Source organism: Astatotilapia calliptera, chromosome 17, assembly GCF_900246225.1.
Source record: "Astatotilapia calliptera chromosome 17, fAstCal1.2, whole genome shotgun sequence".
NCBI lineage: Eukaryota > Metazoa > Chordata > Actinopteri > Cichliformes > Cichlidae > Astatotilapia > Astatotilapia calliptera.
Genome location: NC_039318.1, coordinates 2,827,139 through 2,854,872, shown reverse-complemented (window position 1 = coordinate 2,854,872; position 27,734 = coordinate 2,827,139). Strand labels below are relative to the sequence as shown.

Genomic DNA, 27,734 nt, shown 5'->3' with positions numbered 1-27,734 from the left:
GCTCAACAGAGCTCCGACTGTTTGTCAGCCTGGCTACAGTGCTGAAGAGAAACCTGGGGTTGTTCTTATTTTCTTCAATCAGTGATGAATAGTAAGATGTTCTGGCTTTGCGGAGGGCTTTCTTATAAAGCAACAAACTATTTCTCCAGGCTAAATGATGATCTTGTTATGGTCCTGGGTCGTGTGACCCAGTGTTTGAGTTTTTTATGTATCTTTGGTATTCATTTGTGCCCTAGTTTAGTTCATCTAGTTAATTTCTAGGTTGCTGGTTAGTCCTTTGTTTCTTAGTTGTTTATGTCATCTCCTCCTGTACTCAGTCTCCCTGGTTCGTGCGTCCTGTCTACCTGTCATGAGTCATGTCTGTGTGGTTATGTTAAGTTCATGTCATGTCTAATCTCCATGTTTCCTGTTTTACTTTCAAAGTCTGTGTCCAATGTCAGTGTATTTAGTTTCACTTCTCCTGTCCTGTCTTTAGGTTCATGTGTGTCAGCTGTGATCCCATGTGTGGCCACTTCCCTTGATCATCCCTCATGTGTATTTAGTTTCTGTGTTTCATTCAGTCTGTGGTTGTGTCCCAATTCAGGGTCTGCACGCTTGAAATACGCGCACTACGTGTACTACGTACGGTGCGTACTATAAGTACGAGAAGTGCGGAAGTGAGAGGCTTGTGAAATGGGACGGTATACGCTTCGTCGCGCTGTTCAGGTTGCCTAGCAACCATGATACTAACCGCGAGACACGTTACATACAGCATTGTTTGACAGAAATGAAGGAGAAAAATGTTTTGTTGGTCATTCATTTTTGTCATGACATCACTTTGATTAGTTGAGTATCAGAGGCTGAGACCACAGGACTGTAAAACATGATTGTTGGGCTTCATTTCTGTGCTGAACAGTCATTTAAGATTAGTTAGTAAATAACAATTAGTTAATGTTGTTCATGAGACTAAAGTCATCTCACTGTGGTAATGTAAATATAATATGGCCAATATTATAGTATGCTACTATGCAAGTAACCCCGGCGGAAGGGGCTACATGAATAGGATGAGGGACCTATGGATTCTTCGATACCCAACTTCCACAATGACGGCGAAACAACTAGTAGCTCAGTGTTCCAACATTCGAAAGAAGGGACTGCTCTCACAGCTAGAGATTGACGAGGTACAACACAAATGCTACGGCAAGGAGGAGTCAGGACGCCAGGTCAGGGGGGAGATATCATCACCCCCACCCGAGATTGGGTACATAGCCCCAAGTGCGATAGGAGAAGAATCGTTGAGTGCGAGAGGAACTGACCTGAAAAATAGGATCATGGCCAAGCTTGAAACCTGGATCCCCCGTAGCCGGTTACCAAGATTACGTGAAGTACCCTCAGAAGGTCTGCTAGATGATGTTAATGCAGCACTACGGACAATACCTACAACCACGATTACCGACACTAACAAGCTGATCTACAATACGGCAGCAGTGATCAGTGAGATGCTTGGCTACAAGTTGAACAGCCACAAGGGGCAGTACCCTCCATGGAGAAGGAGGCTAGAGGGCAAGATCAAAGTAGCAAGGAGGGAGGTCAGCCAACTAACGGAGTTGCAGAAAGGTGCGACAAAGAAGGTGCATAAGAAATACAGCAAGCTGGCCATACCTGAGGCCTTGGAAACTGCCAAGCAAAGACTCACAGCCTTGGCCAGCCGCTTGAGGAGGTACACCAGAGAGATAGAAGGCAGGAGAATAAACCAGCTGTTCTCCACAGAACCAGCAAAGGTGTACTCTCAGTGGCAAGGGAACAATAAGAGAACAGCACCACCAAGGCTGGAGACGGAGCAATACTGGAAGAGCATATGGGAGAAGGACGCAACCCATAACGGCGATGCTCAGTGGCTAGTGGATCTGAGGGCAGACCACAGCGACCTCCCTGAACAGGGTCCAGTAACCATCACAGTGGCAGATATCCAAGAAAGGGTCTCCAGTATGAAGAGTTGGACAGCACCAGGGCCCAACATGGTTCACGCCTACTGGCTAAAGAAGCTGACTGCACTCCACGAGCGTCTGGCAGCACAAATGAACCAGCTGCTAGTTAACGAGAGACACCCGGAATGGCTAACCGAAGGTCGGACGGTCCTGATCCCCAAGGACCCCAAGAAGGGACCGGTCCCCTCCAACTACCGACCAATAACCTGCCTCAGCACTACATGGAAGCTCCTGTCAGGCATCATATCGGCTAAGATGAACAGGCACATGGGTCAATACATGAGCGGGACACAGAAAGGAATTGGCAAGAATACCAGAGGCGCAAAACACCAGCTACTGGTAGACAGAACAATCAGCCGAGACTGCAAGACCAGACTGACCAACCTGTGCACTGCCTGGATTGATTACAAGAAGGCTTATGACTCAATGCCCCACAGCTGGATACTGGAATGCCTAGAATTGTACAAGATCAATGGGACCCTAAGAGCCTTCATCAGGAACTCAATGGGGATGTGGCGTACAACACTAGAGGCCAACTCCAAGCCCATAGCACAAGTCACCATCAAGTGCGGGATCTACCAAGGAGATGCTCTGTCCCCACTGCTGTTCTGCATAGGCCTGAACCCCCTCAGTGAGATCATTAACAAGACTGGCTACGGATACCGACTACGGAACGGAGCAGTTGTCAGCCACCTCCTGTACATGGATGACATCAAGCTGTATGCCAAGAGTGAACGAGACATCGATTCACTGATCCACACTACCAGGCTATACAGCAATGACATTGGAATGTCGTTCGGACTGGAGAAGTGTAGTCGGATGGTAACAAAGAGAGGGAAGGTAGTCAGAACTGAGGGGATTGAACTACCAGAAGGCAACATTGCAGACATAGAGGACAGTTACAAGTATCTGGGGATCCCGCAGGCGAATGGGAACCATGAAGAGGCCGCTAGAAAAGCTGCAACCACCAAGTACCTGCAGAGGGTCAGGCAAGTCCTGAGGAGTCAGCTGAATGGTAAGAACAAGATCCGGGCCATCAACACGTACGCCCTGCCCGTGATCAGGTACCCTGCTGGGGTAATAGGCTGGCCAAAGGAGGAGATAGAAGCCACTGATATAAAGACAAGAAAGCTCCTTACCATGCATGGAGGGTTTCACCCCAAGTCCAGCACCCTGAGGCTATACGCTAAGCGGAAGGAAGGGGGCCGGGGACTGGTGAGCGTCAGCACCACAGTCCAGGATGAGACAACGAACATCCAAGAATACATTGGGAAGATGGCCCCAACTGACCTAGTGCTCAGTGAATACCTCAGGCAGCAGAAACCCAAGAAAGAGGAGGGAGACGAGGAACCATCATGGAAGGACAGGCCCCTGCACGGTATGTACCACCGGCAGATAGAGGAGGTGGCTGATATCCAGAAATCCTACCAGTGGCTGGACAAAGCTGGACTGAAAGACAGCACAGAGGCACTAATCATGGCAGCACAAGAACAAGCTCTAAGTACAAGATCCATAGAGGCTAGGGTCTATCACACCAGGCAAGACCCCAGGTGAAGGCTGTGTAAAGATGCCCCAGAGACAATCCAGCACATAACAGCAGGGTGCAAGATGCTAGCAGGCAAGGCATACATGGAACGCCATAACCAAGTGGCCGGCATAGTGTACAGGAACATCTGTGCCGAGTATAACCTGGAAGTCCCGAGGTCAAAATGGGAGATGCCCCCATGGGTGGTGGAGAATGACCGAGCTAAGAGCCTGTGGGACTTCCAGATACAGACGGACAAAATGGTGGTGGCTAACCGACCGGACATAGTGGTGGTAGACAAACAGAAGAAGACGGCCGTAGTGATCGATGTAGCAGTTCCGAATGACAGCAATATCAGGAAGAAGGAACACGAGAAGCTGGAGAAATACCAAGGGCTCAGAGAAGAGCTCGAGAGGATGTGGAGGGTGAAGGCAACGGTGGTCCCCGTGGTAATCGGAGCACTAGGTGCGGTGACTCCCAAGCTAGGCGAGTGGCTCCAGCAGATCCCGGGAATAACATCGGAGATCTCTGTCCAGAAGAGCGCAGTCCTGGGAACAGCTAAGATACTGCGCAGGACCCTCAAGCTCCCAGGCCTCTGGTAGAGGACCCGAGCTTGAAGGATAAACCGCCCGCAGGGGCGTGCTGGGTGTTTTTTTTTTCCATATATATATATATATATATATATATATATATATACACATATATACATATATCACTGACTTTCAGCTTGTTGTGTTTGTGGATATATGACTGACTTTAATTATTAAACATTCGCACATAAATAAGTGACGTCATATTCAGTACTTTTGACAGTTCACTCTTCGGCCGCTCCATCTTATTAGGGAAATGCCACATACATAAATGTAAATTTCAAAACTCAACCCCATCATTTAATTTGTTTTTGATTGAAAATGAATATTACTTAAACTCTCTTAAATTAACTTCCAATAAAAACGGTTTATCATTGATTGAAATTCATTCAGAAATGTTTAAGGAATGAGCTGCCACAACTTTCAAGTACAAAGTTGTTATGAAGTCTGTCACATCCCCCCCCCCCCTTTTTTTTTCCTTTTTTTCCTTTATTTATTTATCCTTCTTATTTCATTGTACTGTATATTGTTACTCTTATTTGCCTTGTATGCCTACTGTGCAAACTGAACTGGAATGACTGACTGTTCGCTTTATGATTTCAATAAAGTTTGGAAGAAAAAAAAAAAAAACCTCTTCGGCCGCTCCCTTCTGCCGTATTTTGCGGCAAAATTCTCCACACCCACCCACCGCCGCGCTATGAATTGTGGGATATATGGGACCACGAAGCGTGCACCGGACTACGCTTGATATTTGGGGAAATCGACAGCGCATTTGGAGTATGCATTTGAAGTACACTTCGAATTGGGACAGCCATCGTCGCGTGGCGGTGACGTAACCGCGCTTAAAATGCGTACTTCAAGCGTGCAGAGCCTTAATTTGGACACAGTCTGTGCCGTGTCGTCTGTGTTCCCACCCTCCATGTTTTCACGGCCAGTCTTTGCATTCATAGTCATAGTTTTCTGAGCCTTCATAGTTTATCACAGTATCAGTTTCCCAGTTTAGTTATAGTTTAGTTCAGTCACTGTGCTTCTGCCTTGTTTGAACTCTATGTCATCAGCCATAATAAAGGCTCGCTTTCAGTTTAAGTTCACCCCCGTCTCCTCACCTGTGTTCACACCTGGGTCCACCACACACACCACTGCACGGTCTGTGGAGACAGATCTTCTAAATTTGTGACACGCTATTTCCTCTCCAGCTTGCATTAAAGATCTCTCTGAAAATATATACCATTGGCCCATAAATAAAACAAATTCTCAATATTCAAGAGGATAAGGCATTGCTTGAAACTTTTTCAGACAACTTGACAGGTAAAAATGCAGCCAAAAAAATTAACTGATTCATTCGAAAGGAATCTTCAGTCAATGAAGAAGTCATTTGAGTTACAAAATGTTTCTCCCACTCAAAATGCAATGCCCAGATGAACAGAATCAACTCTCTGCATTTCCTTACCTGGATGACTGAGCATGCATCAAGACACCACATTAGATAGTTGTCAGTTTATTTAAATGAGTGTGGCAAAGCTTGTCGAAACTGATGTCAAATCACATCAGCATCAGGTGTCAAATGGTAGAACTGACACACCAAATCAACCATTTTGACAGCCTGCAGTGTGTGAATGAGGAAATTTGATCTTGAACTAAAGATAACTTTAGTTCAAGATCAGGTTGAACTAAGGTTCTCAGGTTTATACCGTTACCACGGAGGATATACAATAACAGAACTTTTTACATGTTGCAGAACAGATGTAGCCTCATGTCATTGTGATGTAAAACATGAATAGGAAACATGAGGACATCAGCTTGTAAGCTATAAGTACATGAAGAAACTGTAAATGACTTATGGTTCAAACTAGCCTACCATCTATTACTATTAGTTCATCTATAGATTCAGCATCAAAAGTAACAAATTCTTGACTTTGACATAATTATGACATTTACGGGTCAATGTGAAGCACTTCTGTTTGAACTGAGGTGGAAAATGGGTGCAGCTACTCTGCTGTACAGGAGGAGGTGTTGTTGCATTGTGCATCTCCCATAGTGGGATTTATAATAAAAGAACACCAGAGGTCTGGACCCTGTTAAACTGATGAATATATAACACCATCATAATCTCATGTAAGCTTGTCTACTATGTGCAATGATCACAACTTGCAAAAATAAAAAACTGAATCCAAACAGTCTCAGCGAATCAAGAGTTTATGAAAGGATGGCAGGTGAATGATACAGAAGTAAATATCTGACAGCATTCTAGTAGTTATGCATGTTGTTGCTGAATCACTTAAGATGTAATCACAATAAAACAATCAATTATTTTCCCACGTGAATTTTTCATTGTTGACATAATGCTGATCAGTTTTTACATTGTTTTATGCGACAGAAGAGGAAAGACTACAACCACTAGTATAAACATTTCAGGATGGTCCCATAGTCAGTCACGACCCACAGATTGCCACGATCATAGCTCACATGGTTGATGCGAGAGGGCATTGGTATTTTGGTCCAGCTCGTGCCTTGTGGAGTGCTGCTGTCGATGCCTTGTCTGTAGAGAGAAGACATTGATACTTAAATCATTGGATCTGTTTTATTTGTGCAATTGAGGGTTTGGCCTCAGCTCCTCGCCATATTATCTATCCTGAGTTAAGAGTTGTAAGTCTCATGGTTGCTCGGTCTGGTGACCCAAATATAATGTTTTTGATTACTTCATGTTCTGTGATTTGGGGGTTTCTCATGGTCTAGTCTGTTGCATTTCTAGCTCCTTTGGTTATTCCTTAGTATTGTTGGTGATTTCTAGTCTTTAGATTTTGTTAATGTTCTGTGTTACATCTAGTTATCTAGGTTTCTATGTTCATGTATTTCCTGTTTTACTTTGGTAGTCTCATGTCCTGTGTTAGAGTTTTCTGTTTTGCTTCCTTCCTGTCTCGTGTGTCAGATTAGGTTAAGCTGTGTCTCTCTTCTGTATTTATTGTGTGTTTTCCTTTGTTCTTTGTCGGGTCGTCTGCATTTCCTCTGCTCTTCTTCACTCCACATTTCCAGGTTTCATGTTTTCTAGTTCAATGTTTCAAGTTTCATGTTCACCTTTTCCCAGTTTAGGTTTTGTTAGTTTCCTTTCTGCCATTTGTTTTGTAATATTTGTTGCAGCCCTAAATAAAGGCTTGCTTTCTGTTAACATCCACCTCATTTGTCTGCATTTGGGTCCGCATTCTCTTCTCTCCACGCCGTCTGCCTTAGCAGGCGTGAAAGGAAGAGGTAAATATGTTTAACAGATGTGAAAAATGAGATTTCTATGATTTCTTTTAAGTGAACACCTAAATGTATTATAGAGGAGAGACAGATCATTCAAAGAATCCACAACTGAAATCTGAAAATTCTTAGTTACTGAGTTTCTGAGTTACAGAAACTATGATGATTATAAGTAAACATTACTAGTTTTCTTTTGTAGCATTTGACTGGTGATTCTACACATGAACATTGTATGGCTCAGTGATCATTACAATGAAAATCGCTTCTAGAAAGATTTAAGCACAAATTGCCTTCGTGAGCAATTTGTTATTCATTTGTGGAGAGGTCATTCTAAGGTTGAAGAGCAAAATAGTGGTTGATCCATTGCATGGATAACAACAGAGGAGTCAAAAACACAATAACCTGATTCAAACAGAGACTGAAAGAGTCAAAGCAAAAAGAAAGAAGAAAGAACAGAAATACTGCCAGGGCTAGTTAAAATGCTTTCAGACTAGATTAAGTGTTTACCTTTGGAAGACTTCTCCTCCTCTAGTTACAACAAAGACGCTTCCATCAGTCCCAATTTCAACCTTTACTGCAAGACCATCCACTTGTATCCAGCCACTGATGCCACAGGTGCTCGGTGTTACTCTCTGTCATGAAAAGCAAATATGGTGAGATGTCTTGATCATACAAATAACAACACAAATGATCATTAAAATAAAAAATAATTTACTGTGAAGTAGATGTTTTGACCTGAGTTCACTCCCCAGCATCCATATTTTGTGCTGCAACTGACATACATTAAAAGCCCAGGCAGGGTTGTCCAGCTCAGGGTGCTCTGTTCCCTGTAGGCTGAGGCAATGGTGCTTTTCAGACAGTGGATGGTGGAGGTGTCAGTAACTCCCACCACCTGACCATCACCTCCAGCATCCACCTGCTGTAAACTCTCACCTGAAGACACACAGAGGTACAGATCATTCATTCAAACAGCTGCTACCGCGCACACTCTACTGTCTTAAGTCTGTGATAAAGCTCACCATTCGCAAAAACAAAGCTGCCAGCTACGTATTTGTAGACCCTGTCGTCGAGGTCAACACCCCAGATTCCTGCAGGTCCCACTGAGACATGCTTCAGGGTGAGTGAGCCCATTTTGTACCACTGTGATCCAAGCAGAAAGTATGCATAATTGTTGCTGTCTGTCATCACAACGTTCCCCTGTCCAGCATCAATCTGTACAGCAGGAAACTGTTGTGGACCCTCCGTGCAAGTGCAGCCTGTGAAGAAAAAAGCACAAGTTAACTCAATGCATGATCTGTCACTTTTAAGGGAAACTTTTTATTTTGCTCTATTTATTTTACCTTCATTGGCTTCAAGAAATATTGCATTGTCACATTTTAAAATCAGGACTTACCATGACTGACAAACGGGTAACTAAGGACCAACAAGAAGGCTGCAAAAGATTTCATATTGTCTGTGAGTCTGTGTGTTAAAGGAATGAATCTCTGCATCTTTGCTGAGCTACTGCCCTATGATAGGTGGGTTTGTGTTACTTTTATAGCACGCTGAAACATTAGAACTGTGAGTCTGACCTGGTTTTCCAGGCAGTTTTCCAGAGCTAATAAAGGAGGAAATGTTTTAGCATTTACTAGAAACTAAGAATAAGAACTTATAAGTGATAACTTCCTGGAGATTATTTACTAGAATCTACAATGGATTTAAATCGGCTCATGGTGTAGTGATCTGTGCTAAACAGATTATTTTCTTCTTCTATTGTTGCGATATAATCACGTCGTGCTGACAATGACCGTATGAAATGTTATCATTCAACAGTTCCCATTCAAGTGGGTAAAAAAATATCTAATAGAGATCTCTTCTCTGAGATATAAATGTTTTTGTTCGTTCATTTGTCTTTTCAGCCAAACTAACCACGAGGATTCATGTTGGGAAATACAGTGGCTTGCAAAAGTATCGGCCCCCTTGAACTTTTCCACATTTTGTCACATTACAGCCACAAACATGAATCAATTTTAGATTTTCAGATTAGATGGACAGCGTTTGTGAACAGCAGTTTTCAGATCTTGCCAAAGATTCTGGATTGGATTTAGATCTGGACTTTGACTGGGCCATTCCAACACATGGATGTGTTTTGTTTTAAACCATCCTATTGTTGCCCTGGCTTTATGTTTAGAGTCGTTGTCCTGCCGGAAGGTGAACCTCCGCCCCAGTCTCAAGTCTTTTGCAGACTCCAAGAGGTTTTCTTCCAAGATTGCCCTGTATTTGGCTCCATCCATCTTCCCATCAACTCTGACCAGCTTCCCTGTCCCTGCTGAAGAGAAGCACCCCCAGAGCATGATGCTGCCACCACCATATTTGACAGTGGGGATGGTGTGTTCAGAGTTATGTGCAGTGTTAGTTTTCCGCCACACATAGCGTTTTGCATTTTGGCCAAAGTTCCATTTTGGTCTCATCTGACCAGAGCACCTTCTTCCACATGTTTGCTGTGTCCCCCACATGGCTTGTGGCAAACTGCAAACGGGACTTCTTATGGTTCTCTGTTAACAATGGCGTTCTTCTTGCCACTCTTCCATAAAGGCCAACTTTGTGCAGTGCACGACTAATAGTTGTCCTATGGACAGATTCCCCCACCTGAGCTGTAGATCTCTGCAGCTCGTCCAGAGTCACCATGGGCCTCTTGGCTGCATTTCTGATCAGCGCTCTCCTTGTTCGGCCTGTGAGTTTAGGTGGACGGCCTTGTCTTGGTAGGTTTACAGTTGTGCCATACTCCTTCCATGTTTGAATGATTGCTTGAACAGTGCTCCGTGGGATGTTCAAGGCTTGGGAAATCTTTTTGTAGCCTAAGCCTGCTTTAAATTTCTCAATAACTTTATCCCTGACCTGTCTGCTGTGTTCTTTGGACTTAATGGTGTTGTTGTTCCCAATATTCTCTTAGACAACCTCTGAGGCCTTCTTCTTCTTCTTCTTCTGTCAAGTTTAATAGCAGCTTGCATCCAAAACTGTTGCATTACTGCCACCTCCTGGCTGTTAATCGTCCGTCATTCCTGAATCCTCAGATCCTCTTGATGAGACCAGTATTTCTCAAAAAACGAAAAACCACCACTTTCCCTTCACCATGACTCAACTCTTTAACCACTCGTTCAAACGTAAGTTCCCTTCCACCACTCATTTTACCCCACATCACCCTCCTGTGACTTGCATACTTCCTGCAACTAAGGAGTACATGCTCAACCGTCACCCATCACACAACCCAGTCGGATGTTTTCCTATCCTAAAAAGAGTACCATTTAAAAGGCGGTTGCCTGTTCGTATTCTACTGACAACAACCTCCTCCTGTCTCTGCAATCCGCCACTCCTCTTAGCTTCTATTGTGTTTTGCACCCCATATAAATGTCTCCCTTTTGTTTCATTATCCCATGCCATTTGCCAGAAGTTCCTACTTTCTGTCCAAACTACACTTTTCCCTTCAGATTTTGACAGTGGTATCTGTGCATCTATATCGACTCTTTTAACAGCTGCTTTGGCCAACCTATCTGCACTTTCATTACCCAAAATACCCACATGAGCCAGAGTCCACATTATTACTACATGTTTATTTCGGTCAGACAGTCTATGATGAGCAAAAAGAATGTCATACCTAATTTGCTGATGGGTAGTTGTGCTGCCGGTACGTTGGGGTTTTTCCCGGTGGACGAGAGGGTTTGTTCCCTGCGCCTTAGGGTCGGGGAACGGGTCCTGACTGTCATCTGCGCTTATGCGCCGAGTGGCAGTTCAGAGTACCCAGCCTTCTTAGAGTCCCTGGGAGGGGTGCTGGAAGGTGCTCCACCTGGAGACTCTGTTGTCCTGCTGGGAGACTTCAATGCTCACGTGGGTAACGACAGCGAGACCTGGAGGGGCGTGATTGGGAGGAACGGCCTTCCTGATCTGAACCCGAGCGGTGCTTTGTTATTGGACTTCTGTGCTAATCACAGTTTGTCCATAACGAACACCCTGTTCGAACATAAGAGTGTCCATAAGTGCACGTGGCACCAGGACGCTCTAGGCCGTAGGTCGATGATCGATTTTGTAATCGTATCACCAGACCTGCGACCATATGTTCTGGACACTCGGGTAAAGAGAGGGGCTGAGCTGTCAACTGATCACCACCTGGTGGTGAGTTGGATCAGGTGGCGGGGGAGGACACTGGACAGACCTGGTACACCTAAACGCGTAGTGAGGGTGTGCTGGGAACGTCTAGCAGAGGCCCCAGTCCGTGAGATCTTCAACGCACACCTCCGGCAGAGCTTCAACAGCATTCCGAGGGAGACTGGGGACATTGAGTCCGAATGGACCATGTTCAGCGTCTCCATTGCCGAAGCTGCTGCATTGAGCTGCGGCCGCAGGGTGGTTGGTGCCTGCCGTGGTGGTAATCCCCGAACCAAATGGTGGACACCAGAGGTGAAGGGAGCCACCAGGCTGAAGAAGGAGTCCTATCTGGCTTGGTTAGCCTGTGGGACTCCGGAGGCAGCTGACAGGTATCGACAGGCCAAGCGGAATGCGGCTCGGGCAGTGGCTGAAGCAAAAACTCGGGTGTGGGAGGAGTTCGGAGAGGCCATGGAAAAAGACTTTCGGACTGCCTCGAAGAGATTCTGTCAAACCGTCAGGCGTCTCAGGAGGGGAAAGCGGTGCTCTACCTGCACTGTGTATAGTGCTGGTGGAGCGCTGTTGACGTCGACTGAGAAAATTGTCAGGCGGTGGAAGGGATACTTCGAGGACCTCCTTAATCCCACTGACACGTCTTCCGAGGAGGAAGCAGAGTCTGGAGATGAGGGGAATGACCCGCCAATTTCCGGGGGCGAGGTCACTGAGGCAGTTAAACAACTCCTTGGTGGCAGAGCCCCTGGTGTTGACGAGGTCCGCCCCGAGTTCCTGAAGGCTCTGGACGTTTGTAGGGCTGTCCTGGTTGACACGCCTTTGCAATGTCGCGTGGAGATCAGGGGCAGTACCTGTGGACTGGCAGACCGGGGTGGTGGTCCCCATCTTTAAGAAGGGGGACCGGAGGGTGTGTTCCAACTACAGGGGGATCACACTCCTCAGCCTCCCTGGGAAAGTCTATGCCAGGGTGCTGGAAAGGAGAGTTCGTCCGCTAGTCGAACATCGGATACAGGAGGAACAATGCGGTTTTCGTCCTGGTCGCGGAACACTGGACCAGCTCTTTATCCTCTCGAGGGTACTTGAGGGCGCATGGGAGTTTGCCCAACCAGTCTACATGTGTTTTGTGGACTTGGAGAAGGCATTCGACCGTGTCCCTCGGGGTGTCCTGTGGGAGGTGCTGCGGGAGTATGGGGTGTCTGGCCCATTGCTACGGGCCATTCGATCCCTATACAACCGTTGCAGAAGCTTGGTTCGCATTGCCGACAATAAGTCGGACTCGTTCCCGGTGGGTGATGGGCTCCGCCAGGGCTGCCCTTTGTCTCCGGTTCTGTTCATAATTTTTATGGACGGGATTTCTAGGCGCAGCCAAGTGGCGGAGGGCTTTCGCTTTGGTGGCCTCAGAATCTCATCTCTGATTTTTGCGGATGATGTGGTTCTGTTGGCTTCATCAGGTGAGGGCCTCCAGCTCGCACTGGAACGGTTCGCAGCCGAGTGTGAAGCAGCGGGAATGAGGATCAGCACCTCCAAATCTGAGGCCATGGTTCTCAGCCGGAAAAGGGTGGAGTGCCCTCTCCGGGTCGGGGATGAGTTCCTGCCCCAAGTGGAGGAGTTCAAGTATCTCGGGGTCTTGTTCGCGAGTGATGGGAGAAGGGAGCCGGAGATTGACAGACGGATTGGGGCTGCAGCTGCTGTAATGCGGACGCTGCACCGGTCCGTCGTGGTGAAGAGGGAGTGTAAAAGCGAAGCTCTCAATTTACCGGTCGATCTACGTCCCTACCCTCACCTATGGCCACGAGCTGTGGGTAGTGACCGAAAGAACGAGATCGCGGATACAAGCGGCGGAAATGAGCTTCCTCCGAAGGGTGGCTGGCCTCTCCCTTAGAGATAGGGTGAGAAGTTCGGCCATCCGGGAGGGGCTCAGAGTAGAGCCGCTGCTGCTCCACATCGAAAGGAGTCAGCTGAGGTGGTTCGGGCATCTGACAAGGATGCCCCCTGGGCGCCTCCTGGGTGAGGTGTTCCAGGCATGTCCCACCGGGAGGAGGCCCCGGGGAAGACCCAGGACACGCTGGAGAGATTATATCTCTCGGCTGGCCTGGGAACGCCTTGGTATTCCCCCGGATAAGCTGGAGGAGGTGGCTGGGGAGAGGGAGGTCTGGGCCTCTTTGCTTAGGCTGCTGCCCCCGCGACCCGGCCTCGGATAAGCGGTTGAAGATGGATGGATGGATGGTAGTTGTGTATCCTTGTTCAATACTTAATAACGCCGACAATGAATCACTGCATATCAGTACTTTTGAGACTCTGCTGTCTTCCACCCATTCTAGCGCCAGCAGTATGGCATACAATTCAACTGCATATACACCCAGACGAGTTGATGTTCTTTTTGCAATCTTGAAATTTAACTCCGGAATTACCACTGCTACACTAGTTGCTTCAGTCTTAGGATCTTTTGACCCATCTGTATAAACCTGTAAAAATTCACTGTATTTGCTCTCCAATCTGTTATAAAATCTTTGACAAATATCTGTGGTCAATTTCCGCTTTTTAGTGTCCATTAATTATCGGTCTACGTCAACATATCTCAATGTCCATATGGGTAACCTCTGAGGCCGTCACAGAGCAGCTGTATTTGTACTGACATTAGATTACACACGAGTGTACTCTATTTAGTCATTAGCACTCATCAGGCAACATCTATGGGCAACTGACTGCACTCAGACCAAAGGGGGCTGAATAATTATGCACACCCCACTTTGCAGTTATTTATTTGTAAAAAATGTTTGGAATCATGTATGATTTTCGTTCCACTTCTCACGTGTACACCACTTTGTGTTGGTCTTTCACGTGGAATTCCAATAAAACTGATTCATGTTTGTGGCTGTAATGTGACAAAATGTGGAAAAGTTCAAGGGGGCCAAATACTTTTGCAAGCCGCTGTATATCACCTCCCAGGAGAGCTACCTCTGGACTCTGATATTTTTATTTTCAAGGAGAAAAATGGATTTCAAAAATGCATCCAATGGCTATGTGGTAATAATGTTAGCATGTTGACTGTGTGTCAAGTTCCTTATAGTACAGGGTGGGCCATTTATATGGATACACTGTAATAACATGGGAATGGTTGGTGATATTAAAGTCCTGTTTGTGGCACATTAGAATATGTGAGGGGGCAAACTCCTCAAGATGAGTGGTGACCAGTGTTGGGTAAGTTACTTTAAAATAGTAACTTAGTTACATTACTAGTTACTTCTCTCAAAAGTAACTCAGTTACTTCAAGTTACTCGTTACTTTCAAAGTAACTAGTTACTAGGGAAAGTAACTTTGGTTTTACTCAGAATTCTCTTGTTAACGTGTTGCTTCCATAACTTTGCCAGTCTTCTAGCTTGATTACTTGCCACAAGTGCACTGTGCCACCTACCAATAGAAAGGAAAAGATAATGTGCACATTTCCACGAGAGAAATCCCACGCCTGGACCGTCATTGACTGCTGCCATGATTCTAGCCTACGTCACAGCGTCATGTGCGCCTTTTACATCAACACAAAAACTGCAGTCGTGGTGCTTTGATTGTACTCAGAACTCGGAAATTCTGCCTTCTGAATAGGAAGATGTAGGCAACACCAGACTGCAGATGAGCTGCATACAGGGCTGGACTGGGACAGAAAATTGGCCCGGGCATTTTGACTAGAGCCCACCATTATAGGAAAAATCATAAAGCCTTTGAATGAAAATAAACACTGTGCAGTTTAAAATCTCCAGGTCCAAAACTATACTTAAGAAGTTAGAAGCAGCCCGCTCAGCTTTAAATCAATTACTGACTAAAAGAGCAAAGGCAGCAATTTTCTTTGCTAAGCATAAATTATATGAATCTGGGAATAAACCTGGCCGTCTCTTAGCAAAAATAGCAAAAGGCAGGACAGATACAAACGTTATACAATCACTGTTTGATAATAAACATGTTAAGCATTATAAAACAACGGATATTAATCGAATTATGAAGCAGTTTTATACACACTTATACTCATCAGAGTGTAGTAATACAGATGGGAAGATGCGGGAATTTCTAGAGAAGGTGCCTGTTGTATCGTTATCAGAAAGTCACAGAAAAGAGTTAAATAACCCTGTGACAGAGGAGGAAGTGCGCCTTGCTATTAACTCCCTTAAAGGAGGAAAAGCACCAGGGCCTGATGGTTTCTGCCCAGAGCTTTATAAAAAACTAAGTCACCTTCTTGTAGGACCATTGACTGATATGTTTTTAGATTCTTTTAAGAATAAACAATTGCCCCCAACACTCAGACAGGCTAATATTTTGTTAATTCTAAAGAAAAATAAATCTCCAGATAGGTGTGAATCATACAGACCGATCAGTCTCATCGATGTCGATGCTAAATTACTCTCCAAGCTATTAGTAAGGAGGCTTGAGGGCATTCTCCCACTGCTCATAAACCCTGATCAAACAGGCTTTATCCAAAATCGTTTCTCATCTACAAATATTAGACGACTATTAAATATTATACAATACTCGAATCAGACAAATCATAAAGCCTATGTTATATCTTTAGATGCCGAAAAGGCATTCGACAGAATCGAGTGGACATATCTATTTAATGTATTAGAGAGATTTGGCTTAGGCGAGGGTTTTATTGCATGGATTAAAACTATCTACAAACTTCCAGAAGCTTGTGTCATAACTAATGGTGTACAATCTTCAGCGTTTCCATTGCAAAGAGGTACGAGGCAAGGCTGTCCCCTGTCCCCTCTCCTCTTTGCATTAGCACTTGAACCTCTAGCTGAGGCTATTCGCCAGCACCAAGATGTGCATGGTATAACAGTGGGTGGAACAAATCATAAGATAGCATTGTACGCTGACGATATTTTGCTGTTCTTATCAAAACCAGAACAATCAATACCAGCTATTATGTCCACCATACATGAGTTCAGCTCATTCTCTGGTTACAGAATTAATTTTGGGAAATCAGAAGTTATGCCGCTGGGTGATCAGATTAACTCTTTGCCAGATATCTCTAATCCATTTCAATGGTCCCCCAGCGGCTTTTCATACCTTGGGCTAAACATTCCACCAGTTCTTAAAGATTTATGGAAACTGAACTTATCACCCGTTATAATAAAAATTAAAAAAGATTTAGATAGATGGCAAAAACTGCCGCTTTCTCTTATGGGGCATGTGAATTTAATCAAAATGAGTATTCTCCCGCGTTTATTATATCCCCTACAAATGCTACCTTTACTGATCACTCAGAAAGTTTCTTGTGATATAGAAAAAGCCTTTTCAAAATTTATCTGGCGTGGCAAGAAACCTAGATTAAGGATTGGAACTCTACAATTGCCTATAGATAGGGGAGGCTTAGGCTTACCAAATTTAATTTTTTATAATTGGGCATGTCATAGCCGTATCTTATGGGAGTGGCTACATGCTTATCTAAATTCTCACTCTCACCTAGACTCTTGGTCCACTTTACCTTATTCCCTTTGGAGCTTAGCTGTCTGTGACAAAAAAACAATATTAAAAATGGGGATTAAGAATAACCCAATCATTTATAATACAATAAGGGTCTGGGGGGAAATGCGTAAAAGGTTGGGTAGAGAAGATTGCACTTCATTCTTGACTCCTTTACTGAGAAACAAAGATTTTGTTCCAGGAATGTCTTGTAGCATGTTCGATAAGTGGCACAAAAAGGGATTAAGGGTAATTGGCGATTTGTATCAAAACAACACACTGATGAACTTTGAGCAATTGCAGTCAAATTTTAATATTCCTAGAGACCACTTTTTTGGCTTTCTCCAGGTTCGTAATTTCGTTCATTCTAGAATTTCACAGTCTTCAGAAATAGTTATATATGATGATATTGAGACATTTCTCATTAAGCGAAAAGACAGAACTCATTTTATCTCAGCTTTTTACTCTCTCCTATATAGTCTTAGTAGCAACACACTGAGCGCTATTTATAAATGGGAGAGAGATCTTAATAATCAATATACCGAAGAGGAGTGGAAAGGAGCCATTAACATGAGTAGTTCCACTTTTACTTGTAACCGCTTGCGAGAAACCCAATACAAAATTATACATCGCCTTTATATAGTTCCTAATGTCTTGCATAAGATTGCACCTCATATTTCCCATCTTTGTAGTAAATGTCAAAAAGAAACTGGCACTTTTTTTCATTACTTTTGGGAATGTAAATTAATCAAAAGATTTTGGAGCTTCATATCTCAAGAACTAAGTAATATTTTTAACAACCTGATTCAAAGGGACCCCGGGTACTTTCTTCTTGGCCTGCCCTCAAAACAATTAGCATTGAATCACTTGCAGCGCAAATTATGTCACAAACTATTGCTGGTAGCTAGGAAATGTATTCTCATTAATTGGGTCAAGGATAAACCTCCCTCTGTGACGTTGTGGTACAGAGAATTATTTAAAGTTATTCCTTACGAAAGAACTGTTGCTATTTTAGGAGGAAATGAGGGTCTCTTTCTCAATGTTTGGTCCCCTTTGCTTTCTTATTTGCCAAATGATTTATCCCAACTGTTGAAGGGGGGTGGTTGCGATTAAGATGCTCTCAGTCAAATAGGAAGCAAGTGTAAAGGACAATTCATTCTTGGAGTTTATCTTTTTCTCTTTCTATATCTGTGGGTAATTGAGTGAAAATGTGTTTTTTTTTTGTGTCTGTGTGGATGTGGGGGTTTTTTTGTGGGTGGTTTTTTTTTTTTTCTTTCTTCTGTTTGGTTGTGTTGTTTTATGCTATTCTTGATAAATGAATAAAAATTGTATAAACAAAAAAAAAGAAAATAAACACTGTTGTGACAGTGATGTACACTGTTCTGATGGTATATATGCATCAATCTATCAATCATTTGTTGTAAGATTCAGATAATTATTTTTTAAAAGCTAGACATTTTAAATGAGAATAAGAAAGAAAAGTATTTCTTTGTGCCCCCCTCTCCCTGTTAATGCCCTACATGGCCCCCTGGCAACACTTTGCTAGATCCGCACCTGCACAGTAACAAGCTGTCAGCTACTTAGAAAAGGATCCTGGGGTTATTTGTCTCTCAGAAACAGTTCATAACTTCCCTTCAACTCATTCATGTCACCTAAAAGGTAAACCTGTTTCTCCATCACCTGTTCAGCTCTGATGATTCAGTAAGGACATCTCCTGGTTTCATCTTCATGTTTCCCTCTCACCAGATAACCAAACCGATATCATGACTGAAAGAAATCTCCGTCCGTGGATCGGGTTTCCTTCGAGACATGGGCAGCGATAAGCAGAGTTCATCCTTTAACATAAACAAAATTAAAATATTCTCATGCATGATCAATGGTTAATCACGGTACCAGCTGGAGTACCGGGAGCAGTTTGGAAGAACAAGAAGACGCGGAGACTGTTCTAGGTTGTCATTCCAAACTGACTCAAAGGTTTATTCATCTGTGCAACAGTATATAAAGAGGAAAAAGGTTCGTGTGTCAACAGATTCTCAGTTCAAACCGGTACAGACCAAATAAGGAAACGTCTTCCTGCCTTGTGAGCAAAGAAGTATCCTTTGTGTAGTTTATCAGTTTAGCTACAATTTATGATCATCCCAGCAAAATACACTCCTAGACATAGAATACAGAGTTCTTTCATTAGTGAATTCTGAAACGAACCACCTGGCCTTTAACAAGCTCCTTTCTAAGAGATAAGGAAGGGAGGATGGGAGTAAGGAAGTGGTCTCTGTGGTATTTTCGACCTTGAGGTACCAGCCTGTGATTCTTACACATTAATTCTTGGGTCACAGAGAAAGAGAAAAACAACTAGTAAATGGGCCTTATTGAGTAACAGTTTTCCTGTATAATATCACTATAAAACAATATCCTGTAAATGCTACCATGGTATCAAAATATCACAACAATGACCAGCAGCTTTTTTGCAGCTGTGGCTCCAGCAAACATCAGCTGATACTAGAAAGTAATATTAAATAAATTCTAACAACAGCTGATCAAGCTTAAACGTGCTGCTGTTGTTTAGCGCGACATCCGCTGGTTTCCTCTTTCGGCGCAAAGTGAGCAATAAACAAACAAGAGAGCCGATCACTGATCAGTTTTCATGATTGAAGTAGAAACGGGAGAGGGAGGGGGGAGGATGAGAGAAGAAGAGGCAGCTGTGCAGCAAAGACACAGAATAACTCCAGCTTTGTGCCTTTTTCATTGTAGCTGAATTACGGGACAAACTGTTCCTTTTCACCTCAATAAGAAACGCGTAATATTTTCTCTGAATACCAGACGGGACGGTTGGCAACTCTAATAACTTATGAACAAAATAAAGTGCAACATCATTAACTTCATAGCACCACCCAGCTGTATAGAAACTCCGTCATGCTAGCTAGCATGCAGTACGGAAAAAGTCAGCACAACGAAAATAAACTCCACCTAAACTTGGTTTATATCTGACCCAGAGAGACTGCAGGTCATAACTTCTTACCTGAAGTTCAGTTCACACTGAACCCGAGGCGGCCGCCTCGGGTCTCTTTTCCTTCTGCGTCCCCTTTTCCTTTATCCACCTGCTGGCCTCCACCACTTGCTAATGTTACTGAATCTGTGGAAGCTCCGCGATAGCCACCACACGAAGTAACGAGTAACGACCCTATCTAAATCCCAGTAACGACTAACGCGTTCCTGATTTTGGCATAATAACTAGTTACCGTGCTCGTTACCACAATAATAACGTAGTTACTGTAACGCGTTACTTAATAACGGGTTAGTCCCAACACTGGTGGTGACCATTGTGGCCATTTAGAAGTCGGCCATCTTGGATACAACTTTTGTTTTTTCAATAGGAAGAGGGCCATGTGACACATCAAACTTATTGGTAATGTCACAAGAAAAACAATGGTGTGCTTGGTTTCAACGTAACTTTATTCTTTCATGAGTTATTTACAAGTTTCGTGAAACTGGTTCAATGTTGGATTTGCCAAAATGTGGATGCAAGAAAACTGTCACCAATGAAGAAACATCAGTGGCTGTCCTAGCTTCGTTCAGCAAGAGCCCACAGCGTAGCACTCGCTGCATGTCACTGGAGAGTGGCATTAGTCGAACATCCCTTCGGCGGATATTAGCTACTCACAAATGGCACCCTTACAAACTCCAGCTACTGCAGCATCTCAACGAGGATGACCCAGATCGGCCACAGAATTTGCAGAATGGGCAAAACAAAAATTGGAACAGGACCCTCAGTTCACGCAGAAGATTTTGTTCAGTGATGAGGCAAACTTTTATGTGAATGGTGAAGTTAACAAACAAAACCACCGCTATTGGTCTGACACTAACCCACATTGGATGGATCCCTCCAAGACTGTTGGAACAACAAAAGTGATGGTTTGGTGTGGTATATGGGGTACAACGATAGTGGGTCCATTCTTCATCAATGGAAACCTCAAGGCCACTGGATATTTGAAATTGCTACATGATGATGTGTTTCCCTCTTTATGCACTGAAGCTGGCACGTTCCCTGAGTTTTTCCAGCAAGATGGTGCACCACCACATTATGGGTGCAGGTCCGAGCATTCCTAGATAAACAGTTTCCTGGAAAGTGGATTGGTCGTCGTGGGCCAGTTGAATGGCCCCAACGTCTCCCGATCTGACCCCCTTAGACTTTTATCTTTGGGGTCATCTGAAGGCAATTGTCTATGGTGTGAAGATACGAGATGTGCAACACCTGAAACTACGGATACTGGATGCCTGTGCTGGCATTTCTCCTGCGGTGTTGCTATCAGTGTGTGAAGAGTGGGAGAAGAGGGTTGCATTGACAATCCAACACAATGGGCAGCACACTGAACACATTTTATAAGTGGTCAGAAACTTGTAAATAAATGGTAAATGGCCTGTATTTGTATAGCGCCTTACTAGTCCCTAAGGACCCCAAAGCGCTTTACACATCCAGTCATCCACCCATTCACACACACACTGGTGATGGCAAGCTACATGTAGCCACAGCCACCCTGGGGCGCACTGACAGAGGCTCATGAAAGAATAAAGTTACGTTGAAACCAAGCACACCATTGTTTTTCTTGTGACATTACCAATAAGTTTGATGTGTCACATGGCCCTCTTCCTATTGAAAAAACAAAAGTTGTATCCAAGATGGCCGACTTCTAAATGGCCACCATGGTCACCGCCCATCTTGAGGAGTTTGCCCCCTCACATATACTAATGTGCCACAAACAGGACTTTAATATCACCAACCATTCCCATTTTATTATGGTGTATCCATGTAAATGGCCCACCCTGTATAATTTACTTATGGATGTCCATTCTCGCATATTAAGTGCTACTGTATATGGTGAAAGTTTGTCAAGTAAGACAAAGTGGCATGTTACTTTTTGATCTTTCAGCTGAATCACTTTATCCAGAGAGAAGTTGTTACTTTAACCCTGTAAGGTTTAGTGTATGAGAACTACTCTGACATTTATGTGAGCAGGCCCAGAGTGACAATGAATAGATTAGGATGAGCTCTGGTGCAGGATTTCATGTCTTATAAAAGCAGACCCTGGCCAGTGTTTTCTCACACCCAAGGTGAAATATCTGAACACAAACACAAGTAAAAACCTAATGTGTATGCGAGGCTTCAGGAAACCCCAACAGTGTGGAAGGATAAGGAATAGCTTGGAGATAAAAGTGCAGATGACAGCATGATGGATGAGCATGACTGTGCTTACTTCAAGTCCCATAATCTCAGGTTTATACCGTTACCACGGAGGATATACAATAACAGAACTTTTTACATGTTGCAGAACAGATGTAGCCTCATGTCATTGTGATGTAAAACATGAATAGGAAACATGAGGACATCAGCTTGTAAGCTATAAGTACATGAGCAAACTGTAAATGACGTATGGTTCAAACTAGCCTGCCATCTTTTGCTATTAGTTCATCTATAAATTCAGCATCAAAAGTAACAAATTCTTGACTTTGACATAATTATGACATTTACGGGTCAATGTGAAGCACTTCTGTTTGAACTGAGGTGGAAAATGGGTGCAGCTACTCTGCTGTACAGGAGGAGGTGTTGTTGCATTGTGCATCTCCCATAGTGGGATTTATAATAAAAGAACACCAGAGGTCTGGACCCTGTTAAACTGATGAATATATAACACCATCATAATCTCATGTAAGCTTGTCTACTATGTGCAATGATCACAAAGCAAAGAGCCAAAACAGTGACAGGAAAGCCAGTAGCTGTGCTGAATAAAACTTGCAAAAATAAAAAACTGAATCCAAACAGTCTCAGCGAATCAAGAGTTTATGAAAGGATGGCAGGTGAATGATACAGAAGTAAATATCTGACAGCATTCTAGTAGTTATGCATGTTGTTGCTGAATCACTTAAGATGTAATCACAATAAAACAATCAATTATTTTCCCACGTGAATTTTTCATTGTTGACATAATGCTGATCAGTTTTTACATTGTTTTATGCGACAGAAGAGGAAAGACTACAACCACTAGCAAAAACATTTCAGGATGGTCCCATAGTCAGTCACGACCCACAGATTGCCACGATCATAGCTCACATGGCTGATGCGAGAGGGCATTGGTATGTGGGTCCAGCTCGTGCCTTGTGGAGTTTTGCTGTCGATGCCTTGTCTGTAGAGAGAAGACATTGATACTTAAATCATTGGATCTGTTTTATTTGTGCAATTGAGGTTTTGGCCTCAGCTCCTCGCCATATTATCTATCCTGAGTTAAGAGTTGTAAGTCTCATGGTTGCTCGGTCTGGTGACCCAAATATAATGTTTTTGATTACTTCATGTTCTGTGATTTGGGGGTTTCTCGTGGTCTAGTCTGTTGCATTTCTAGCTCCTTTGGTTATTCCTTAGTATTGTTGGTGATTTCTAGTCTTTAGATTTTGTTAATGTTCTGTGTTACATCTAGTTATCTAGGTTTCTATGTTCGTGTATTTCCTGTTTTACTTTGGTAGTCTCATGTCCTGTGTTAGAGTTTTCTGTTTTGCTTCCTTCCTGTCTCGTGTGTCAGATTAGGTTAAGCTGTGTCTCTCTTCTGTATTTATTGTGTGTTTTCCTTTGTTCTTTGTCGGGTCGTCTGCATTTCCTCTGTTCTTCTTCACTCCACATTTTCAGGTTTCATGTTTTCTAGTTCAATGTTTCAAGTTTCATGTTCACCTTTTCCCAGTTTAGGTTTTGTTAGTTTCCTTTCTGCCATTTGTTTTGTAATATTTGTTGCAGCCCTAAATAAAGGCTTGCTTTCTGTTAACATCCACCTCATTTGTCTGCATTTGGGTCCGCATTCTCTTCTCTCCACGCCGTCTGCCTTAGCAGGCGTGACAGGAAGAGGTAAATATGTTTAACAGATGTGAAAAATGAGATTTCTATGATTTCTTTTAAGTGAACACCTAAATGTATTATAGAGGAGAGACAGATCATTCAAAGAATCCACAACTGAAATCTGAAAATTCTTAGTTACTGAGTTTCTGAGTTACAGAAACTATGATGATTATAAGTAAACATTACTAGTTTTCTTTTGTAGCATTTGACTGGTGATTCTACACATGAACATTTTATGGCTCAGTGATCATTACAATGAAAATCGCTTCTAGAAAGATTTAAGCACAAATTGCCTTCGTGAGCAATTTGTTATTCATTTGTGGAGAGGTCATTCTAAGGTTGAAGAGCAAAATAGTGGTTGATCCATTGCATGGATAACAACAGAGGAGTCAAAAACACAATAACCTGATTCAAACAGAGACTGAAAGAGTCAAAGCAAAAAGAAAGAAGAAAGAACAGAAATACTGCCAGGGCTAGTTAAAATGCTTTCAGACTAGATTAAGTGTTTACCTTTGGAAGACAGTTCCTTCTTTAGTTAAGGCAAAGACGCTTCCATCAGTCCCAATTTCAACCTTTACTGCAACACCTTCCACTTGTATCCAGCCACTGATGCCACAGGTGCTCGGTGTTACTTTCTGTCACGAAAAGCAAATATGGTGAGATGTCTTGATCATACAAATAACAACACAAATGATCATTAAAATAAAAAATAATTTACTGTGAAGAAGATGGCTTGACCTGGGGTCACTCCCCAGCATCCATTTTTTGTGCTGCAACTTAAATACATTAAACCCCCTGTAATGGTTGTCCAGCTCAGGGTGCTCTGTTTCCTGTAGTCTGAGGCAATGGTGCTTTTCAGACAGTGGATGGTGGAGGTGTCGGTAACTCCCACCACCTGACCATCACCTCCAGCATCCACCTGCTGTAAACTCTCACCTGAAGACACACAGAGGTACAGATCATTCATTCAAACAGCTGCTACTGTGCACACTCTGTTGTGTTAAGTCTGTGATAAAGCTCACCATTCGCAAAAACAAAGCTGCCAGCTACGTATTTGTAGACCCTGTTGTTGAGGTCAACACCCCAGATTCCTGCAGGTCCCACTGAGACATGCTTGAGGTTGAGTGAGCCCATTTTGTACCACTGTGATCCAAGCAGAAAGTATGCATAATTATTGCCGTCTGTCATCACAACGTTCCCCTGCCCAGCATCAATCTGTACAGCAGGAAACTGTTGTGGACCCTCCGTGCAAGTGCAGCCTGTGAAGAAAAAAGCACAAGTTAACTCAATGCATGATGTATCACTTTTAAAGGGAACTTTTTGTTTTGCTCTATTTATTTTACCTTCATTGGCTTCAATTCAATTCAATTCAATTTTATTTATATAGCGCCAAATCACAACAAAAGTCGCCTCAAGGCGCTTCATAGAATTCAATGAAGGTAAAATGTGCAGTGTCACATTTTAAAATCAGGACTTACCATGACTGACAGACAGGTACCTCAGCACCAACAAGAACACTGCAAAAGATTTCATATTGTCTGTGAGTCCGTTTGCTAAAGGAATAAATCTCTGTATCTTTGTTGAGCTACTGCCCTTTGATACGTGTGTTACTTTTATACCACGCTGACACATTCGAACTATGAGACTGAACTGGTTTTTCAGAAAGTTCCACATAACTAATAAAGGAGGAAATGTTTTAGCATTTACTGGAAACTAAAGACAAGAACTGATAACTTCCTGGAGTTAATTTACTGAAATCTACAGTAGATTTAAATACCCACGAACCCTTTAAGGCTAATAGATTGCTGTTTTGTTAATAACAGTAAAACAACAGCATATGTTGTTTATATCTGATGCAGCCAAACAATCTACTAAGTACATCCTAACTATCTGCAGTGCTTAATCTGCAGTAGCATGATACTGTAACGGACTGGGTTACAAGTTAGTTGACTGTTGTGTTATCAGTTACTTATGGCATATTTGGACCACACCCGCAGCATGGTGATTTACTGAGTGTCCTTGAATGTGCAGTAGTCTAGAGGCCAGTTGGCCTGTCAATCCGATCAGGCCCTTTCTCAGGGGGGGTTGAAAACGAAGTACCGGGAGTCCGCTGTTCTCGCCGGCTCTAATAATCCTCGACCTCGCTGTCTGCTATGGAGCTGGCGGGTCACAGACGTCTCAGAAAACATCGGAGCGCGTTTGGAAATATATGATATCTTGATAAATCGAGCAGATATTTGAAGTTTACACAGCTACATTCTCGCTTGAAAATAACTTAAAAGTTTATTTTGTGACCCAGAAAGAGTAATATTTAAAAATTTTTAGCCGCGCTCGTCCGCCATTGCCGCATTTGAGTTTTGGACGAAATGCATTCTCGGATACCAAGTCCACACAAGTCACCACCGATGCATGCTCGATAAAACGGGCGGAGCGAGAACACAATCGAGACTTTTTCGCATTCTCGGCTTGATGCGTACTTCGAATTGGAACAGTACTTGGTCTCTGACTGATGACGTATCACGAGTACACGAGAACGCAAGTACGCACAAGTACGCATATTGAGAAAGGGCCACAGAGAGTCTGGAGAAGAGTATGTATGTGGTTGGCTGAGAGTGTTCGGGGGACGGGGTTAGAGAATGGGGGTGTGTGTGTGGCGGAAGAGAGGAGAGAGTCGGGGGTTGTTGCTGGAGAGCCCGCTTTTTCCCTGTTGTTTTGGCGTTGGCTACGGCCCACAGTAGCCCGTGTTACTATTCTGTTTTATCCTGTGAATAAAAGTATATGTTTTTGTCAATGTACCATAATAACAGAGGCGAAACGCAATATTGTGTCAGGACAATTCACTATTTATGCACAATAAACAAAGGAGCATAGCGCGACAATTTCTGTTCAGCGCCAGACTTGCTTGTAACCTATATCACCAATTATGTTATGAAAATGACGTATTAACTACAACAGCAGACTGACCTTCATGTAAATGCTTGGAGCAGACTAACCTGTGAGCTGGAGTGTTCTGGGACGTTATATTTGATCTTTGAATGGCTGCAATCCAGGCCATCCATCGCGTCTTTGTTACTTCGGAAACATGGCTGAACAATTTCTCTTCAACGATGTAATCCGATAACAACCGATCTCTTTACCCGTCGGCTTCCCGTGGCTGTCATGCGACCGGCTATTGCAGTTAATAATACAACAGCTTCTTGACATTTTTGTGTTTCTTTTTATCGCTGTGTGACTGATTTCAATTGAAAGCCTGCGTGCGCTAGTACCTCTTGCCACGAGTTCCCAGAATCCGTTGCGGTTTTACCCGTGAATGACGTCACATTTTCAATCTCTATATAATATGCATGTTAAATTTTATATTTGGGGTGAAATATCAAGTCTTTTCAAGTAAACCGGTTCAAGTCCAATTCAAGTCCCAAGTCATTGGTGTAAAAGTCCAAGTCAAGTCACAAGTCTTAGAACATTTTTTCAAGTCAAGTCTAAAGTCATAAAATTAATGACTCGAGTCTGACTCGAGTCCAAGTCATGTGACTCGAGTCCACACTTCTGGTGTTTAGGATGTTCGTGAGGATGCCTGCGAGCTGGTCAGCACACTCCCGAAGCACCTGGCCAGGTATGTTGTCAGGTCCTGCAGCCCTTCGCAGGTTTACTCTGTGAAGTGTCATCCTGACATCTGCTGTGGACAGACAAAGTACTTGGTCATTGGGTGAGGGGGGCATCTTCCTTTCTGGCTCTTTGTTCTCTGTCTCAAAACGTGCAAGGAAGTCATTTAGTTGGTCTGGCAGAGAGGGATCACTGCTGCATGCTGGAGGTGTTGGCTTGTAGCCCGTGATTGTTTGGATGCCGTGCCACATGCGCCGAGTGTCCTTTGTACTTGTGAAATGTGTGTTGATCTTATGTGCATACTGCCGCTTTGCGTCTTTGATGGCCCATGATAGATCTGCTCTGGCTGT

At 43.5% G+C, this 27,734-nt stretch overlaps 3 protein-coding genes across 4 annotated transcripts in view; all 3 read right to left on the bottom strand.

Moving 5' to 3' along the window:
* The window catches only part of LOC113009462 (serine/threonine-protein kinase pim-2-like), a 512,014-nt gene that overhangs the window by 23,008 nt on the left and 461,272 nt on the right, over positions 1 to 27,734 (bottom strand). The gene's annotated exons all lie outside the window — the stretch shown is intronic.
* Positions 6,261 to 8,832, bottom strand: LOC113009467 (fish-egg lectin-like). The gene is made up of 5 exons (XM_026147776.1): positions 8,716 to 8,832; positions 8,342 to 8,578; positions 8,038 to 8,255; positions 7,830 to 7,954; positions 6,261 to 6,621 (listed from the first exon to the last, which is right to left on the bottom strand). Exons 1-5 carry the CDS (start codon positions 8,810 to 8,812, stop codon positions 6,480 to 6,482), a joined length of 819 nt encoding a protein of 272 aa, XP_026003561.1. The 5' UTR covers positions 8,813 to 8,832; the 3' UTR covers positions 6,261 to 6,479.
* The window catches only part of LOC113009465 (fish-egg lectin-like), a 42,455-nt gene continuing 37,443 nt past the window's right edge, over positions 22,723 to 27,734 (bottom strand). Inside the window, exons 3-7 of one of the 2 annotated variants that reach the window (XM_026147775.1) lie at positions 25,260 to 25,298; positions 24,804 to 25,040; positions 24,500 to 24,717; positions 24,292 to 24,416; positions 22,723 to 23,083 (exon numbers count right to left, since the gene is read on the bottom strand). In XM_026147775.1, coding sequence (XP_026003560.1) covers positions 22,942 to 23,083; positions 24,292 to 24,416; positions 24,500 to 24,717; positions 24,804 to 25,040; positions 25,260 to 25,298 — 761 coding nt within the window. In that variant the 3' untranslated portion in view covers positions 22,723 to 22,941. Of the gene's footprint in view, positions 23,084 to 24,291; positions 24,417 to 24,499; positions 24,718 to 24,803; positions 25,041 to 25,259; positions 25,644 to 27,734 lie in introns of those variants that run through there. The other variant, XM_026147774.1, reaches the window with a different exon arrangement.